This window comes from Helobdella robusta (assembly GCF_000326865.2).
Source record: "Helobdella robusta unplaced genomic scaffold HELROscaffold_3, whole genome shotgun sequence".
NCBI lineage: Eukaryota > Metazoa > Annelida > Clitellata > Rhynchobdellida > Glossiphoniidae > Helobdella > Helobdella robusta.
Window position 1 is genome coordinate 1,302,157 of NW_008704501.1, and position 18,822 is coordinate 1,320,978.

Genomic DNA, 18,822 nt, shown 5'->3' on the forward strand with positions numbered 1-18,822 from the left:
ATTATACATTTATATATATATATATATATATATATATATATATATATATAGGATTAAGACTGTCAGAAATGCAATTATTGATAAAAATCACAGCATGTTTGGCGTTAAATTCCTGTTTAACCTTTCGACATTTCTAACGGTTGATCGTAAATCATTCTCAAGTTTCATGAGTTCAAAACTAAAATTTTTGTTTATTTTATGCATGAGTTTATTTTATGTATGATAGAACAGAAAAGCTTTTTTCGGTATTTTTATACCATCTTCGGTGTTCAAATTGATACTTTGTGTAGGTACCAGATGCTCGAATATATGTACATATATACTTTGTTCTTTACTCTACTTTGTTGATTCCTTGTTTGTTCAAAGTGAATACTTAATGCTAATTAGTTTTACAATCTTCAACTTCTTCTAATATAATACTTTTATGTGTTTTCATTATCAATGATTCCTCTGTTTCTAAATTTATTAGTAGTAGAATTCTAATTGTCCGTTGTTGAATATTTATTATCGGATGTCTTTTTACTGCAGCTGGCACGCAAGTAAATGAAGGTAGGGAGGATGATTGATTTCTGTTCGTCATGCATAAAATAAACAAAAATCTTGAACTTGAGAATTATTTACGATCAACCGTTAGAAAAATCGAAAAGTTAAATTGGAAGTTAACTAACGCCAAACATGCTGTGATTTTCGATTTTCATCAATAATTGTATTTCTGACAGTCTTAATCTAATATATATATATATATATATATATATATATATATATATATAGTTTGTTACTTGCAGCTGGCACGCAAGTGAACGAAGGTAGGGAGGATGATTGATGTCGTTGACTGCATAAAAACTTATCTGCAATGAAAACCTAGCTCTTGGGAAACTGTACACATGTTCGGCTGGTGTGCATGCAGTGAATATGTTGTTAATGAGGATGTGATTGGTGATGACTTGCTGACGTGACAGGATCGTGAAGTGACAAACAAATTAAATTGACGCCTAAAAACAAGGAAGATACATTGGATAATTAACATGTCACCGCAAATAATTCATTGAATTGTTGTCAATTAGTATCTATTAATAATAACTGGCATTAATCACGGGACATTGAACTACCTCAATATAAATAATGTTGAATACTGAAAAGTTTTCATTACATACGTATCATATATATACATATATATATATACATATATATATATATATATATATGTGTATGTGTGTGAGTGTGTGTTGCAATATCACCACGAAGCACGTCTTTCCAGTTCGTGTGGAAGCATCAGAAAATTACAATTCGATGAACATGAATGAAAATTAATCTTATTCTATATGTGAATTGTAATGAACGAACGCGCAAGTGAATGACAAAATGAATGAGATGAATGAATGATAAGTACAAAATTAAATTCAATTTTTTTTGAAAAAAAATTTTCAAAAAAAAAAAAAAAATTTCAAGACGATACAACCAGATTAAAGCACTTGTAGTTTGAAAGATTTTAAAAATTTACCGAGATAATAATTGATAGTCCGTCACTGATGAAGATGCAGACAAAATAACAACAACAACACACGTTTAGACGACATTTTCCCCGAGATCGGGGGTTGCCGTTTGGCTACCTATGATGAAACCGAAATACCCCTCGACGCCATCCACATCTGTCACTCGCCTCAGTATCACGCAACCCCGCTTTCACTCTGTCCTTCTCCACCTGGTCTCTCCATCCCAATCGCTGACGACCCCTTCCTACCACTTCTTCAACCTCGAACTCCAACGCTCGCCTAATCCCGACCCTTTCATCCCTTCTCAACACATGTCCATATCACCGCAATCTCGATCTCCTTATTAATGTCACAATGTTCTCATTCAGTCCCATCCAGACAAAATAATTTAAATAAAATTGATTAATTTAGTTATCTATTTTGAAACTTTCTTAAGCCTAATGCTGAGTTATAATTTTATCACGTTAAATAAAAATATTTAATCAGTCAACCTACCAACCGATCAACATTGATCAATCAATCAATCAATCAATCAATCAATCAATCAATCAATCAATCAATCAATCAATCAATCAATCAATCAATCAATCAATCAATCGAATGATAAAGGATGAAAATTATTTAACTTGCCTCCTTCAATTAAATAAAAACACAAACAAACAAAAATTAAACATGTATTAATCTATCTGAGCAGCACTTCGGTAAGAGATGGCATAAAGATGATATAATGAATGATACCCATGATATATATATATGTATGTATTTTAAAATACATACAAATACACAATCATACACACACACACATACACACGAGAAATTATCATCAAGTTTTTGCAAGAATTCATGAAATTATTATTAAAAACTCCATATTAATCTCAAAAAATATCATTGAACTTTCATTAAGCAAATGATGGAAATAAAATATCAAACGTTTCCACGGCTGCACAGCAGATGAAGATAATAATAACAACTTGATTTAATAGTTGGAGAAGCATCTTATCTGTGGAGATATTCGCATTAGATATAATCACATCTTCCTTCCTTACCGAAAGATGGTGTGACCGACAAAACATATGAGGATAATAATAATAATGTTAATATTGATTGTTTCGGCAATGAGTTACGTAATCACAAAAGTGTGCATGTGACGAAACCGAATGCACGAGTAAGTGAATGAAGGAAGCATACACGCACCCACACACGCACCGCACGTCACGCATATAGGTGCACAGTTATACGATATACTTAGGCATAAGCATTCTATCTACGTCTGCATAAAATCCACATAGGAGTACAATATGCATGAAGCCTAGCGAGCGCCATGTACAAGTGCGTACGACACTTATGTCAGCGTACGCACCAGCAGACGGAGGTTGAACAGCCCGTGTACGGTGATGGCTGCTTCAAAGAGAGGCTTGCATGAAAACATGAAAGCAGTTCTGCAAATGTCAGAGCTGCACGGATGTAATATTTTAAAATATCCGTGCGAACGCTACAACACGTGAGGTTTGTATAAAATAAAAAAGGTGAGTGCTCTGAAACTGCTGGTGGCTGGTCGGATTGAATGGTTGCGATGAAAATAAATTGTAATGATAGATGATGTAGGGCTGAGATGAATTGAAACTATTGTGTCTACGAGTGTAAATTAATTTTACATAAAAAAAATGTTCAAATTCGAGAAGAAACACAATGAATTACAGGAAAACAGTGTACACTAATTTAAAGAATATTTAGCATGAACTAAATCCTGGGGCCAACAAACTTTATATAAAAAATAAATAACCTTAAAATTCATTTTTTCATAATTACAAAAATTTGAATGAATTAAAAAGTAAAAAAAAGTAATACTTAGGATAAACACGAATCTAAAATAAATCTTAAATTAGGTAACGAGTGATCTTCATCATTTAGCGGAAGAAAATAGACCAAAAAATGATGACTTTCTGTCTGCAGCTGTTGCCATCAACATGGGTACTTGGTTCTCGTGCACTATGCTAATCTGTTCACATGTTCGTTCGTTTGTTTGTATGTATGCACCCGTCAGTACGAACTTGGGCGTGTGAGCGTGTGTGATCTGAGTGTGCGTGTGTGATCTGAGTGTGCGTGTGTGTGATCTGAGTGTGCGTGTGTGTGATCTGAGCGCGTGTGTGTGTGTATCTGCGCGTGTGAGTGTTTGTTTATTCATATTTGAGTGCGTAAATGTTTGTCTTATTAGAATAACGTATGTATGTGAAAAGAGATGCAAATACAAACGGTGCAGGGAGGTTGAATCCATGGCTCGCCGTCAATCTGCATCGGAAACTCCTTGGTTGTTCTTCAATTCGTAGGAAATTTATAACAAGGATGATTATCACAATCAACTAATTATCTTATAGTTTTTTTAAATTACACACGCCTTTGAACATTTACCAAATGTGATATAAGAAAATTAACTTCAAACAACTCGAAAGACGGATGATGGAAAGTCAGCAGGCACAGACCTCATCAAAAGGCACAGGTCATCAACCGGTGAACATGCGAACAAACAACATCCATTATATTACAAGTGCAAAAATAGTAATGATGATGCGTGCAACGAACTGTATGAGGATGTTGGAACATTGAGCAAGTCTTTTGCCTGAGTGCATGCCACCCTTCACTTTCACCATGTGTATCGTGTCTATCAGTCCCACCAATTCCACCAATTTGTCACCCATATCTGAATGCAAACAATTAAAATGACAGACCTAAGTGATGCTCGTTCGTATTTTCCCAATTTACGCTAGCTGAGTAACATAACAAATATTTTATTTAGTACTCAATCAACCAATCCAATTAGCCAGTCAGACAACTAACCAACTAGCCAGCAAGCAAACCAACTAGCTAACTAATCAGCCAACCAATAAACCAACCAATCAACCAGCCAATTAACAAATAATCAACCAATTAATCAATAAAGCAAACCTTGTGTAGTACTACAGAGGTCCACAGACGACACACTACCACTTGAGAATTCTCTATCAATGTCTGACGATGTTGATGTACTTTGTATCTGCATGCACCAGTCAACAGATGTTTGACAATATTTTACGAACGCAGACCACCAACAAACATTTACTACATTCAAATTGATTCAACATTTATAAATGACTAGTTGAGGCTCTCAACAACAATAATTAAACAACGCCAAGCAACAAACACAACTCGACACAAAACAATAAGCAGCATGCACACCTTATAGAGCACCAACCTTCTTTCTCTTTTTAATCCTGGTGATATACGGGTCCCCCCATAAATTGGACCCACCGTAAATGCTGGGTATGTTCAACATGGCCACACCTTCCATTGACCGACCATGCATTAAGTCCAAGGGTACGCCATCACACTGGCCAATTTCAATTGCAAGTTACAATCAACATATATTAATTATTAATTAATTAAAATAAAATTAAAAGAGTTAACATGAAAAAATAAAACAACCAGAAGAGGCAATCCTAATATTATAAATGGGCATGAAAATAAGTTAAACGCATGTAACACTAGAGTTTTAAACGCGTTAAAAAGCGTGTAAATAGCAAATAGAACTATTGATATATGCATCAAAATAACTTACCTAGACTGATTACAGATAGAAACAAATAATTACTAAAAGTGTGAATTTGAAACTTGCTGTATAAAAACAAAAGTAGCAAGGAGAAACAGAGATGAACTAACAAATATGTGAACAGATTCATGTAGGTTTTTACACGTGGCTCTCCATGTCTCTGACGTGCCATACTCCAAATATATCAACTTGTTCTTCATCCTGTTGAGTAGATGTACACCATCATAATCATTATCCTACTCTTCAAGCCATCATCAGTCCCATCATTTTCATCATCATCGTAATTCCCCGACACATGCCGTCATATGATAATAATATCAATTCATCTTAATGACATCAGTCCTTCATACCGACGTCATTCTATCATAATGACATCAAGCCACCATGTGAAACATCATAATGACGTCATCGGCAAGCAACCTGCTGTTGAACTTCTCAGGATGTTTCTCCCTCATGACATGGAATCGATGGGCAATGGAGGCATCCACCCCAATGGAGAAGTAGTTGTTGATGATGTTGCACGGTATCTTTGAACTGCCCACAGATGGCTTTCGCTTCTTGGCAACCTCGGTCATGGTTGGAGTGGCCGTCAATGAGGATGATGGCTCGGTAGAAGTGGACGATGAATTCAATAAAAAGGGTTCTAAACCAATGATGTGCATCTGCGGATGGTCAGGTTCCATGCGAGAGGTCACCTGGCAGGAATCGTCAGACAGGAATGAGGTGATGATTTTTGTTGCAATTGGTAGGTCTACAGAATCTGAGCTGAGGTTGTCATCAGTGCTGCTGCAGTTGTTGTTGTTGTTAGCAATGTTTTTGTTGCTGTTATTGTTGTAGCTGATGTTTTTATTGGTGTCACTCTGCGTGGCATTAATGATCTTGTCGTCTGCAGAGGTCTCTTTGACGTCAATGCGCCATCTGTCCAACGTGACCACCACACTCTGACTTACTTGGTCCAACACTTTGCGCAGATCCTCCCCCTCATAACCTGCAAGAACGTGTATGTCCGTAGAATAAAAACAACATACAATTACGTATTATTTTTAGCTGAGATTCTTTCACGTCTGTATAAGCTCCACACATGCAAGATAAGCCATGTTATATATGCCTCAACAACGCAGGTCGTGTCATGTTATATACATTTTTACAAAGTTCCAGGACAAACATAATGACGTTAATAAATAATACTTTATGTTTAAACTTCGCCATATAAGGTATTTTATTTAAAGCCACCCAATCAACCTATCAACAAAAAGCCAATCAGTCGGTTAGTCAGTCATCCAGCCAGCAAACAAGCGAACAAGCAAATTGTCTAACCAACCGACCAATCAACCCAACCTACCTCCACCCCACTTGAGACTTCTGGCCAGATCATTACCAGTACCAAGAGGTAGGACTGCAACAGCGGGTCTGCTGTCTCCATAGTTCATTTTATCTGGTGGCGATCATGATAACGACCATGATGATGATGATGATGATGATGATGATGATACTGACTTAAAAGAGTTCAAAAACTTTGTAATGTGATATTTTACTTTAAGTTTTAAGAAGGCATATGCTAAAGTAAAAGAGAACAACACCAAAGCTGAGCTTTAGTGGGATGACTGCATCGATTGGTAGTATATTAGGACAAGTGGAGATGATGGTCGTAAGTGAAAATGACTAGTTACAGACCTCAACCTTGTTTCACTTCTAACAAAACGTCACATGATTCACATTCTTTTTCTCAGACAACAAATTTCGTACAGATGGGGAATTTATGCAGCACATTTTTTGTGAGTTGTGTGGAAATATGATTACTGCTACTTTATTTCACAATTGTTAAGTAGCAATTATAAATTTGGACGTGACGCTAGTTACAAATATTTAAATAACCACTTTTATCTGAAATTCAACTAAAAAATGCCAGCAAATAATTCAAGCTGGGTAGGCAGTTGAAGAATTACTAACATATTGAGTGAAGTGAGACTAAGACTCGAAGATGTTTGAAGAGTCACTCACCTTATTAAGAGATAAAGAGGTTAGACAAGCAGGATAAGAGTAGGTACTGCTGGAACATCATACTTATGGGACAGGTAATTAATTAATTAGAGAGAGAGAGAGAGAGAGAGAGAGAGAGAGAGAGAGAGAGTAAGAGTACCCACCCATGGACTCCAGCAGCCACCCAACAGTTCCATCTCCTCCACAACATAATATCTTGTAATTTGGTAGTTCACGAAAAAATTGTAACCTGTTTTAAGATGAATTTTGTTAAAAATTTGTAAAAGCCAAAAAAATCATCCAGACCATTAATTGCATTTGAACTTATATCAACAAATAATTAACAAATAATTAAAATATTTTGGTGGGTTTCGCTTCAAAGTGAAAAGTTAAGTGCAGTAAGTGCAATGTGAATGAGCAGTAACAACGTGAATGTAACAAAAAAAACAATACACAACTATTTTATAAAATAATATTCAATTTGACCAAAAAAAAACAAAAAATAAAAAAGCTCATGCAGTAGAAAAATTACGTGTATAAATATAGATCTGTTGTTTCTCTGGCGGAGAGACCAATTGAACGAGCGCAAACATTGCAAACAATAAATAGAGAATGAATGTATGCCAACCCATTCATGAAACCTTTATCCGACGCCACATTAAAAACTTGTCGTGGATTCAAGATGTATTGAAACTTCTTCAAGATGCTGCGTTCCCAGGAATAGAAAGGGTAGATGAATATTGAATGAATGAATGAATGAATGAATGAATCAATCAATCAATCAATACACAAAAGCTTAAATTACAAACAACAATCACAATAATGACATCAGTGAATAGTGTAAAAATTTAAATCAACCAGTAGATAAATGATAAGATGAAGGAATCATAATAATATAATAATAAAAACGAGAAATGAACAATCGGCATAGCATCCACCCATTACACAATGTAAAATGATTCACTATCAAGCAAAGAGTGCATACACATCACACACAAACACACAGGGACACACACACAAACAGAAAGCGAGAGAAAGAGAGAGAGATGAGAGAGATACACACACACAGACACACGCGCACACAACGCAAAGCCATGCAATGTACGCTAATTTCTTTCATCTTTCCCAATTAGTCTATCATATCGTGTGATGGAAGCAGATGATTCCATTACGTTGAAATTAAGCATCACCACCACCACACTACCATCAACACCACACCACCACCAACACCACAAATCCATTATCGTCACAAACGTAACGATGAAAGCTTGATGATGAAAATATAATTTGATAATGCAGCACACACGACAACAACGGTCTGTGAAAAATTTTCTAGTAGCAATTCCATCACTTAAATAAAGTTTCTATAAAAAAAAAGTAGCAAACTGGGATGCGGAAATTAATTAGTGAGCGGCAAAGAAGCAAAAGTTGAAACCTTTTGCCTTGTTTGCCTCCACTTTTTGGATTGATGAACACAATAAGTGGGACAACATCGGGGAGAGGAACCAACTGAGTGAATGATGAGTGGGGTGATGAGTAATTGAATGATTGATCGGATGATACGTGGAAGAAAGATCGATTGATTGATTGAATGATACATGGAAGAATGATTGATTGATTGATTAATTGATCGATTGATTGATTGATTGATAAGAAGAAGAAAGATTGGTTGAAAGATAGATAGATAGATAGATAGATAGATAGATAGATAGATAGATAGATAGATAGATAGATAGATAGATAGATAGATAAATAGATAGATTGATTGATAGATAGATTGATTGATTGATAGATTGATTGATTGATTGATTGACTGATTAATTGATTGATTGATTGATTGATTGATTGATTGATTGATTGATTGATTGATTGATTGATTGATTGATTGATTGAATAATTGGTGGAACGAATGAATGGTTGAATACAAAAAAATGGATTGAGATGTTGATTGCTTACATTTCAAAATACTTTTTTATTTTTGCAATCGTAATGAAACACAAAAACAATCAAGCCAATCCAGCAAGAACTTACCTGCAAAGAATGTGATGAGAGGTTGTTGTCAATACTGTTGGCTGGTGTAGTCGCAGAAGTTGTTGCGGCAGAAGAGGTGTGAGCAGTAGTGGCAGTGTTGTTGTTGTTGCTGCTGCTGATGTTGATGATGTTGTTGAGAGATTCTTCAATGGAGAGTAATGATGATGACGTCACGTTCGACATCATTGATTTTGTTTTCAATTTTCGGTTCTGAAATCAAGAAATAACAGAAAGGATTACAAACTACTGCTACTAAAATTTTGTGTACCCTTTTGTACGGACAGGACAATCAAATCAACGAGCAAGAAATCCCATCTCTATTACGTACCTAATCCACCAAAATCATGAATGCCAACCGCGTTAAAAAGGCTGTCAATATCATCGACATCCTTTGAACTATCGTTAAACCATCAACACTTCAATCACGTGATTAAATGATGCCAGTATCACCGACGTCATAACCACCATTGACATAATCATCGTCACCTTCAGCCCTGTCATAATCACCATCGAGGACAAGCGACAGACAGATGAATATAAAAAGAAACACTAACAAACAGACAGATAGACAGACACAGAAGCAAACAGCAGAAACAATTAACCAGTACTGCAGGGGATATCTGAGCGGGAGATAATATATGCTCCTTGTATTCGCCCATGTCACATTCAGCGCCAACCAGCTCCAAGCATTTGTTATGCACCTGTATGCGTGTGGTTGCTATTGTTAGTGACTGGTCCAATGTATCTGCGTGTATGCGTCTATTTGAAACTAATTCACGGTGCTGCTGATTACAATGACGATGCAGTGATTACGATGTGTTCATTTGATATTTAAGATCATTAAAATTAATAAATGGAGTAAAATACATATGCAATGTTGTAACGAAAATATCGATTGAAACACGTTATAAATTCGAATCGATCAAGAAAAACTCACTCACTAATTATAATTAGTCATCATGGCAGAACATGACAAACAAATTAATTAATTAACCGGCAATTAAGTAAATTAATAAACTGATATGACAATAAAAAAAAATAAAAAGATCAGTATATGAATAATTAAACAATGGAAGGCCATCAATAAAACAACTGACAGATATCTTGCACCATCGGCATCTCTTGCCAGTCAGTTTGTTGTAAGACTTGATGTGCTTCTTACATTTGTTACATTTGGCTGAGCAGTTCCCAGCAACCCAGTGGTGTGCCATTGGCTGTAAAAACGTTATCTTTATATTATATACAATTTATCTATGTATACTTGTATGTGTGCATGTGTGCTTGATTGCATGCTGCATGAATGCATGTATTTGTATAGTTTGTATAGTAAATGCACATACATACATTACATACATATGAAATGTACGTGTGTGTACCATGTCTCTAAGTATGTGTGTATAGATTGAAAATTGTTTCTAGGTATGTGCGCGAATATGTATTATATACATGTATGTATGTCTCAGTGTCATATACGTCTGACGTAATAATACATCAAGACGATATTATTTCAGGCAGGAAGTTCTTGAAAATATTAAAAAAGATTCAATTGACGGCTATCCTTTGAAAATTTCACACATTAAGAGTTATTTCAAAATAAAAAATGATTACATAAAAAGTTATTAAATATTCATAATCACGAAAAATCGTGATTATGAATATTTATATCTGTTCCTACAGATGAATCGTGATGAAGAGAGACATTTGTAGGAACAGTCCCATTAAAAAATAAATTATTATTTACAATAATAATATTATTGTTATTATCAATTCCATCTTGAAGCACACAGCGGATGTGAGGACGCGTGAATCCGGGCATCAGATCCATTGCACGTGATAAGCTGGGATCTATTTGTATTCGAACCCAAACTCCTTAAACATCACGCCATCTCGCCTCTCAAATTTTTACATTCACAAAAAATTTTTTAAATTGTCTGTTTGGACAATTTAATTTCATTAATTTCACAATTTCATTAAAGTATCAATTCAGTACAAAATATATTTGACAAATATATCTAAATATATATATTATATAAATATATAAATTTTATAAATATATAAATTATATAAATTTGACATCACCGTCAATAAAACATTAACCAAATTAAAAGCTAAATTGAAAATATAAAACCAAACATATAAATTATATAAATATAAATTTGACATCACCGTCAATAAAACATTAACCAAATTAAAAGCTAAATTGAAAATATAAAACCAAACAAATTTTTTCTACAGTTAAATTTTTGAACCGCAAAAAACAGTTTTACACGAAAACTTCAGCATGTCAACAATCAAATATCATTTATCTACGAGTTAGTTCTCCTCTCAAAACATGGTAGCGTTTTCCAAGAATACGTTATCCTGAATTGCCTGAAAATTACGGCCCGACTTCGTTTCTAACGCTGTTTTTTAAAATACTACGGAAAAGCTGTCATCATACGATGCAATATTCTCAATGGTGACATTGAAAAAAGAAATAACCGGGTATGTTTATCGATTTGTCCAAAAGCGTTCGATACAATAAATCACGACGTGCAACTAAATAACTTACTTCCCTACGGTTTTCGTTGAAAAACCCACATGTGGTTTTCCAGTTATCAGTCAAATCGATCACATGTGCATCTAAATTATTCAAATTCTGGTGTACTCTCAACAAAATATGAGCACCTCAAAGAACCATTTTCGGATTTTTTCCCTTAAAAGTACAAATAACGGCAACACACTCTAATCAATCGCGAATTATCAAAAGATGAAGATTGGTTTGAAATCAGTAGACTCCTAGTAACATTGAGAACTACGTACAACGTGCATACCATTACCATTACGGGACCAACATCCGTGACAAACACAGAAAACTGGGCGTCTAAAATCAAAAAATAATTTTAGTTAAATTTTCTTCATTATTACAAAATTTGAACTGTCACTTATTGGAATGTTACAGTTATGCTACTTGAATACGGCTACGTTTGGCATGCTGTAATTCTGATCATGTTTTGTTGAATTTTGGTGAACAATTTGCCTTTTTTCGACCAAGTTCAATTTTTTAAATAAAAAAAATTAGGAATATTTTTATAGGTAAATTTTTAAGTTCAAATGTTTTGTTGATTGTGGATTATTGAAATATTTTCAAAAGATCTTAGTGAGAAGAATCGAAAAAACAAATTACAAGCAAATTAATGTCAAAAATTTGGTAAAATTGATAGAATACTGTGTGTGTATGTACATAAGCATATCATATATTACAGGTAACATGTTTAAAGTCATATTCCGTTAGTATATTCGTTGCTGAGTTTGAAAAACAACAGAAACAAAAAAACTATTAATTTTGGCTGATGAATAACAAAATTCTTTCAAGCCAGAGAATACAAATCATCAAACAACATGATGCACATCATCACGTCAACAATATCATCAATAACGACATCAAATGTAAAACAGTTGAAGAAAATTACAAAAACCAAGTTATCAAAAATGAATGCATATGTTTAAGAAAATATAAAAACTGACTTGGACAATTTTCGACTTGCTGTACGTTGTGATACATGGATCTCTACACTTTTGTACACATCGTTCGTGAACTGTGTATCGACAATCTTTTGTGGTTGCAAGTATAACATAATTATAGATACACTTTAATAATATTTAACGTTTGAATTGAACCAATTTGTAGTTTAACGCCTGAAATACGCGCAGAGGGATGGCATACAATAAGCAACGCAGCATAAAACTGTATCGACGACCAACGATGCAAGAATAAGGGAATAAACTGGATGGACATAGATCGGAGAAATCAAAAAATAAATGAATAAAAGAATGAATAAAAAAAGAATGAATGAATGAATGAATGAATAAATGAATGAATAAACAAATAAATAAACGATCGAATCAACGAAAGAATGAATGCAATATGCAATCAAGTTAATATGCATTCTGCATTGCCACACCAATTGCTAATACATCATAACAGTCAATAGACCAACAGCCATCGCAATTCAACTTATGTAAATAACAGAAGCATCATCATCATCAACAACCACCACCACCACCAATACAATCAGCATCAATAATGATAACAACAACAGCAACAACAACAATTACAACAATAAAAATAACAATAAGCGAGAATTATTTTGGAACTTCCCATCAGCATCATTATCCTCGCTTCCATCATCATCTTTCTCTCATGAATTAATGGAATCACTACAATCATTGCCAGAGTAAAAATAACAAAAACAATAAAAATAATAATAATATTATTATTATTATTAAAAAATACAAATTTTTTAAAACATACAGATGCATCTTAGCCCCTGTTTTCCGAGTCCAATGAGCAGATTGAGGCAGTGGTTGCAGTATGCAGGTCTGTTGAAGTGCTTCAACTCCCAGGAATGGCAACCCTCATCTGGAACCATCTGCAAATATTCCAGTCAGTACCAACAGTCAACATACATGTCACCACCACATATCAATTCACACCATGAATGTGAAAACGATCAAAATTAACCTGAGCAAAGAATGGTTAAATGATTGAAAAAAAACGAATAAATGAATGAATTGACGAATAAGTAAACCAACAGAATCGACTCCAAGTAGGACCATGAGTGGTATGTTGGATGATCCAGCCTTCATCCATTCCTCCAACGTAACACAACCATCTGCATTGTAGTCAACTTCTTGCATCATCTCTTGCAAAATCTGGAGACGCATTTCATCATGTTATCTACCATTCGTTTGTCAACAAAATGAACATGACACAATTTAAAACACGAAAAACAGATATAAAAGTTTTGATGTTATAACGCGCATAGCTTTATTAAAACATTGGATGGCGGCGATGGTGTAACGGTAAAGTGCCTGGCACTGCTAATGCAGTGACCGGATTCGTTTGCAAAGAGATTCCCGCCTATCACTGCAATGTTTGTGTTGCGTAGTTTCACGTGTATTTATAATGCACTATGTGTTTGTTGCTGGTGCGTCTGAAAAGTTTTGAAGAGAAAATTGTAATGAATAATTAAATAAATTTTGTACATTAAAAAGATACATAAGATAGTTAGTGTTATTAAATCTTTAAAAACCAAATTGGCGTATAAAACTTTAAAACGTTAAATAAAAACTGAACCCTTAATTTAAATAAATGTAAAAATTAGTGAAATATGAATAATGAATGTGTAGGAGGGACGAACTGGTTTCAATTAAAAAAAAACTGAACCCTTAATTGAAATAAATGTAAAAATTAGTGGAATATGAATAATGAATGTGTAGGAGGGACTAACTGGTTTCAATTCAGAAACATCCCAGCCTGAGTACCTGGCCACAGTCATCATGTGATTGATTATGCTCTCTATCTCCTACATCAAGTCAATCATATATTCAATCATTCACTCATTCATTCATTCATTTATTCATTCATTCATTCATTCACTCACTCATTCATTCACTCATTCATTCATTCATTTATTCATTCATTCATACATACATACATATATATAAATGCATGAATACATATATACATGCATTAATTAATTAATTCATTCATTTAGTCATTCAAAAATTTACCTATTCATCTTTCCAATCATACACTTTTGCCAATCTCAAAACAAGAATGCTGACAGCAGCTTACTCATAAATTAACAGTCGTACGAATTTTATTTTAAAAATTAAAAATAGAAAGCATTAGTCCTCTGAAGAGACCAATTATTTTGAAGTTCTTTGGAAGTTATTGTTTCAAAATTGCTCAACTTGCACAATCAATTATTTTTGGATCATTAAAGTAAATAGAAAGCTAAGAGACTACTAACAAGAGAATCGAGTATGCCGTTGCCATCAGTGTCGTACAATCTAAACATAACTGTCGTGAGTTGATTGGTTGGTTGGTTGATTGGTTGGTTTGTTGGTTGATTGGTTGGTTGATTGGTTTGTTGGTTGGTTGACAGGTTGGTTGACAGGTTGGTTGACAGGTTGGTTGACAGGTTGGTTGATTGGTTGGTTGATTGGTTTGTTGGTTGGTTAATTGGTTGGTTGATTGGCTGGTTTGTTGGTTGGTTGATTGGTTTGTTGGTTGGTTGACAGGTTGGTTGATTGATTGATTGGTTGGTTTGTGGATTTCAGTGTGCTGATAAATGTAAAAAAAAGTGTGTACATGTGTGTGTTTGTGTAAATACACAACATTAAAGAACCTTAAAATGTGTTCAGGTGAACATATAATGATCTTAAGAATGCATAAAGGGAATTAACTCTGCATTACCAACAAATTCTAGGCAGAACATATAAACGACACCACAATCATCGGTTTTCAGTCTTGCTGTGAAACAGTGAAAACTCCTTCTTAAAGGTGCTTTTACAACAGCATAAACGTGATTTATTATAACATAAATTGGACTAATAACAACATGCACCAAACGCTATTTACAGGAGCCATAAAAACACAATCCCATCAATTTAACAACAAATTCAGCTAATGAAAGGCAGGCTTCCACAAAATAATATGTCTTCAATGAGTGGAAAAAAAAGAAAGAAAAAACCATTATTGAGAGAAATTGAAAAATGAAGAAGATTATGAAATGGAATAACTGTGAACATGGGTAGCTTATTCATTGATAGCTGGTTTTCAACGTAATATTAACAACTTCATTCCATATTATAGCGGCAACAAAACATAAACAACAAAACACATGATACCTAGGAGAAAAAAGAACAACACCAACAACAACAACAAGAAACAGACACAATGACATGATGAACGAACAAACATGACAACATGAACGAACAAACATGACAACATGAACGAACAAACTTGACAATGTGAACGAACAAACATGATAACGTGAACGAACAAACATGACCACATGAACGAACATACATTCCAATTTATCTTTAGGAGTGCCTGCAGCCAGCAAGGACAAACAGCATACGAGATCCTTCAATGACAGGTGACCATTGATTGCCCCAGGATCGTTGCTGTTACTACGGCAACGCGACAACAAACTCCGCCTCCTGTCCATGAAACTGGACATGGATCGAATCTCACTTGGCTCTGTTCAGTGCAATGTTGACCGATGTAACATAACCATCACCAATGTCAATATAACGTAATCAGTGGCGGATCTAGAGGGGGAAAGGTAAATTCCCCCCTCATTGTGAGCAGTTTTTTAATGAAAGTCAATGAAGGACCGTTTTATGTGTAAAATCGACCCCAAAATTGAACGCGATAAGCGAAAAAAACCATACTACCACAAACCTTGGCCACTCCATAAAAATTTTGCCCTTCCCCATGAAAATTTTGTCACCACCATGTGAAAATGTAAACATTTACAAATTCTTGGCCCCCCTTCCGTCAAAGTTGTCAAGATCCGTCACTGAACATAATTATGTGTATAACTGTAGTTCAATTAAACATATAACAAGCCATCAAAATGTGATGACATGATGATGGATTTTAGAAACCTGAGATGGAAGAGGGAGGGAGATGGTTCTTCTTGGAGTTCTTGTCATGAGGCGCCAGAGAGTTGGAGTCCGATTTGGAAAGTAAACCTGCATTGCAATAAATACAACAAGCCGACGTGTTTCATAGAAAAACAAAAAGCACGAATGAATGAATAAATGTGACGAAAAAATTTTATTGTGAAAGCAACAGAAAAATTTGCAAATCTATGAACATTTCAATCTTTAATTAACATGTCAGTTTGTACCTGACATACAATTATAAAATATTTCACACAGGCATTTCCAACTGTGTTATAAATAATGCTATTAAAATTAAGTGTACAACTTTATGTTGGGTATAAAACTCAAATATATTCTGTTAAGAATCCTATAGAGTATTCGTGTTGAAAGAAATGAAATCAATCCCAACATCCAGGAGTTATAATTGTATACAATAATAATCAATATACATTCCTCCATTCTGGGTTTAAAGCAAGATATTATGAAAAAGAACCGAAATAAAGAGTTTGCTGTTATATCATACAGAGATTTCCAAACTGGAAGATGTAAAGCAATGCAAGAAGAGGTACAAATGGTTTGAGCAAAATACAATCTTTTCATTGAGTTAAAATAAAATATTCATTTCAAGGTAGGATCCTTGCAAAGTTAAGCCAAAATATCGAAACTGACCACCACATTATTACAAACTGTGCCTGTCACTGAGTGTAAAAGTAATTAGAGGAAGGTTTAACTTATGGAAGGATCTGCACTTTTTTTGAAGATGCAAATTTGTTTAGTGGTAATAATTTTTTGATTGAAAACGCACACACACGCATACACACACACCACACACACACACATACACACCACACACACACGCATACACACGCACGCATACACACACGCATACACTAGCTCACACGCGAATAAACGCAAACACATAAGCACAGAGAAATAATTGATGCAAGGATAAAAAGAGAGGCAAGTGTGCAAATGAAATTACAATCCCCACACAAGCAACATAATGAATGACATCTCATGCAGGGCAATCTAATTAGTGCAAACAAGTAAACAAATTATATTTTACATATTCCACAACAAAATAATTACCATATTATTATATTTGTGCTAGTTTTATATTCACTAATTATTGTAAATAATCTTAATCACCAATTGTTCATAGAAGAAGCTTCAATCAGCATAATTAACCAACTCAATAGCAAACGGTTTGATGCAAAACTACTTCTACAGCCCATGAAATCTTCAAAAATTCATAAGAAGCAGCGAATAAAATGAACTTAACAGTTCATAGAGAATATTTGTGATTCTTGTTTAAGAAAATTAAGCCATCAAGTTGCGCTAATGTTGAATGGACAACAATCAATATATTTATATAACGAAATCATGTATAACGATGAAGTTATACATCTGATTTCATTTCAAACAACACAAAATGTATCTACTTTTTGTTGGCTTCCCACATTAAGAACCCAACAAGCACCTTCATAATCATTTTCATCTAAGTAAACAATAACCTATAAAATTTGGAAAATAAAACAAATGCATGCTAAATAAATTTTAGAATATATTGAATAAATTTTTTAAATTTCGATTTTACATACTATTTTAAATTGTTGTCTACAATGTAATGTCATTTAAAATCACTGCTACTTAAGAAGATTTCATTATTTAACCAGCAAGGTTTGTTCCAATTCAACTATCTATCTGGTCACTTGTCAGATCAAACAAAAAGAAAATTTCACTCATCAAAAATATTCCTGAAACATAAACATTTAATTACTAATTATTAAAATGACAAACTGATTGAAATAAAACTTCAAGTACATTAACAGCACATCCCTTTCAAGCCATCTCACCCTAACCGTTCTGACATTACAGTAGTAAATATAAAAGCTAAATGTAAGCAACATTCCTGAAAATTTGTTAAAGGTGTTTGGCAAAGGAAAATATGAGCTGTCATAATGAATGAAATGAAATGCTTGTCAAGTACACATCATCGCTGTAATTATTGTATCAACAACAGCAGTTTACATGCACAGTGCAACAATTGCATAAAAAGTGAATGTTTATATTGATCACATTCTGTGCATAACTTTCCAAATGTATAACAATGTGATGCAATGTTGCTTACATAAGACAGCAAACAGTCTGGCTAACGATAATGAATAATTCATTATTGTTTCATTGTCAATTTTTAAAACGTTCCAATAAGAAAACATTGTTGGCTTTATGAATAAAGTTAAATCAGGAGTGGGTGGGTGTGCAACGGGCGGTCCACAGGCCACAACCTGG

At 34.2% G+C, this 18,822-nt stretch overlaps 1 protein-coding gene across 1 annotated transcript; it reads right to left on the bottom strand.

Annotated features, from left to right (window-relative positions):
- Positions 1 to 458: 458 nt before the first annotated feature.
- HELRODRAFT_106357 (hypothetical protein) lies at positions 459 to 16,123 on the bottom strand. The gene is made up of 21 exons (XM_009021059.1): positions 15,947 to 16,123; positions 14,886 to 14,935; positions 14,361 to 14,435; positions 13,663 to 13,782; positions 13,382 to 13,499; positions 12,595 to 12,680; positions 10,185 to 10,301; positions 9,683 to 9,788; positions 9,088 to 9,128; positions 8,492 to 8,565; positions 7,685 to 7,762; positions 7,221 to 7,306; positions 6,419 to 6,511; positions 5,497 to 6,064; positions 5,187 to 5,277; positions 4,723 to 4,857; positions 4,437 to 4,524; positions 4,074 to 4,191; positions 3,747 to 3,807; positions 2,265 to 3,492; positions 459 to 1,157 (listed from the first exon to the last, which is right to left on the bottom strand). Exons 1-20 carry the CDS (start codon positions 16,098 to 16,100, stop codon positions 3,397 to 3,399), a joined length of 2,355 nt encoding a protein of 784 aa, XP_009019307.1. The 5' UTR covers positions 16,101 to 16,123; the 3' UTR covers positions 459 to 1,157; positions 2,265 to 3,396.
- Between the last annotated feature and the right edge of the window lie 2,699 nt (positions 16,124 to 18,822).

Bases quoted from the DNA above. Each gene is read 5' to 3' on its own strand.
- HELRODRAFT_106357 (XM_009021059.1), bottom strand. From the start codon at position 16,100: ATGTCCAGTTTCATGGACAGGAGGCGGAGTTTGTTGTCGCGTTGCCGT. The intron at 12,681-13,381 runs GTATGTTTTAAA...CAACCACAAAAG, and splicing joins ACAGGGGCTAAGATGCATCT to ATTGTCGATACACAGTTCAC. The intron at 6,065-6,418 runs GTAGGTTGGGTT...ACGTTCTTGCAG, and splicing joins AAGTCTCAAGTGGGGTGGAG to GTTATGAGGGGGAGGATCTG.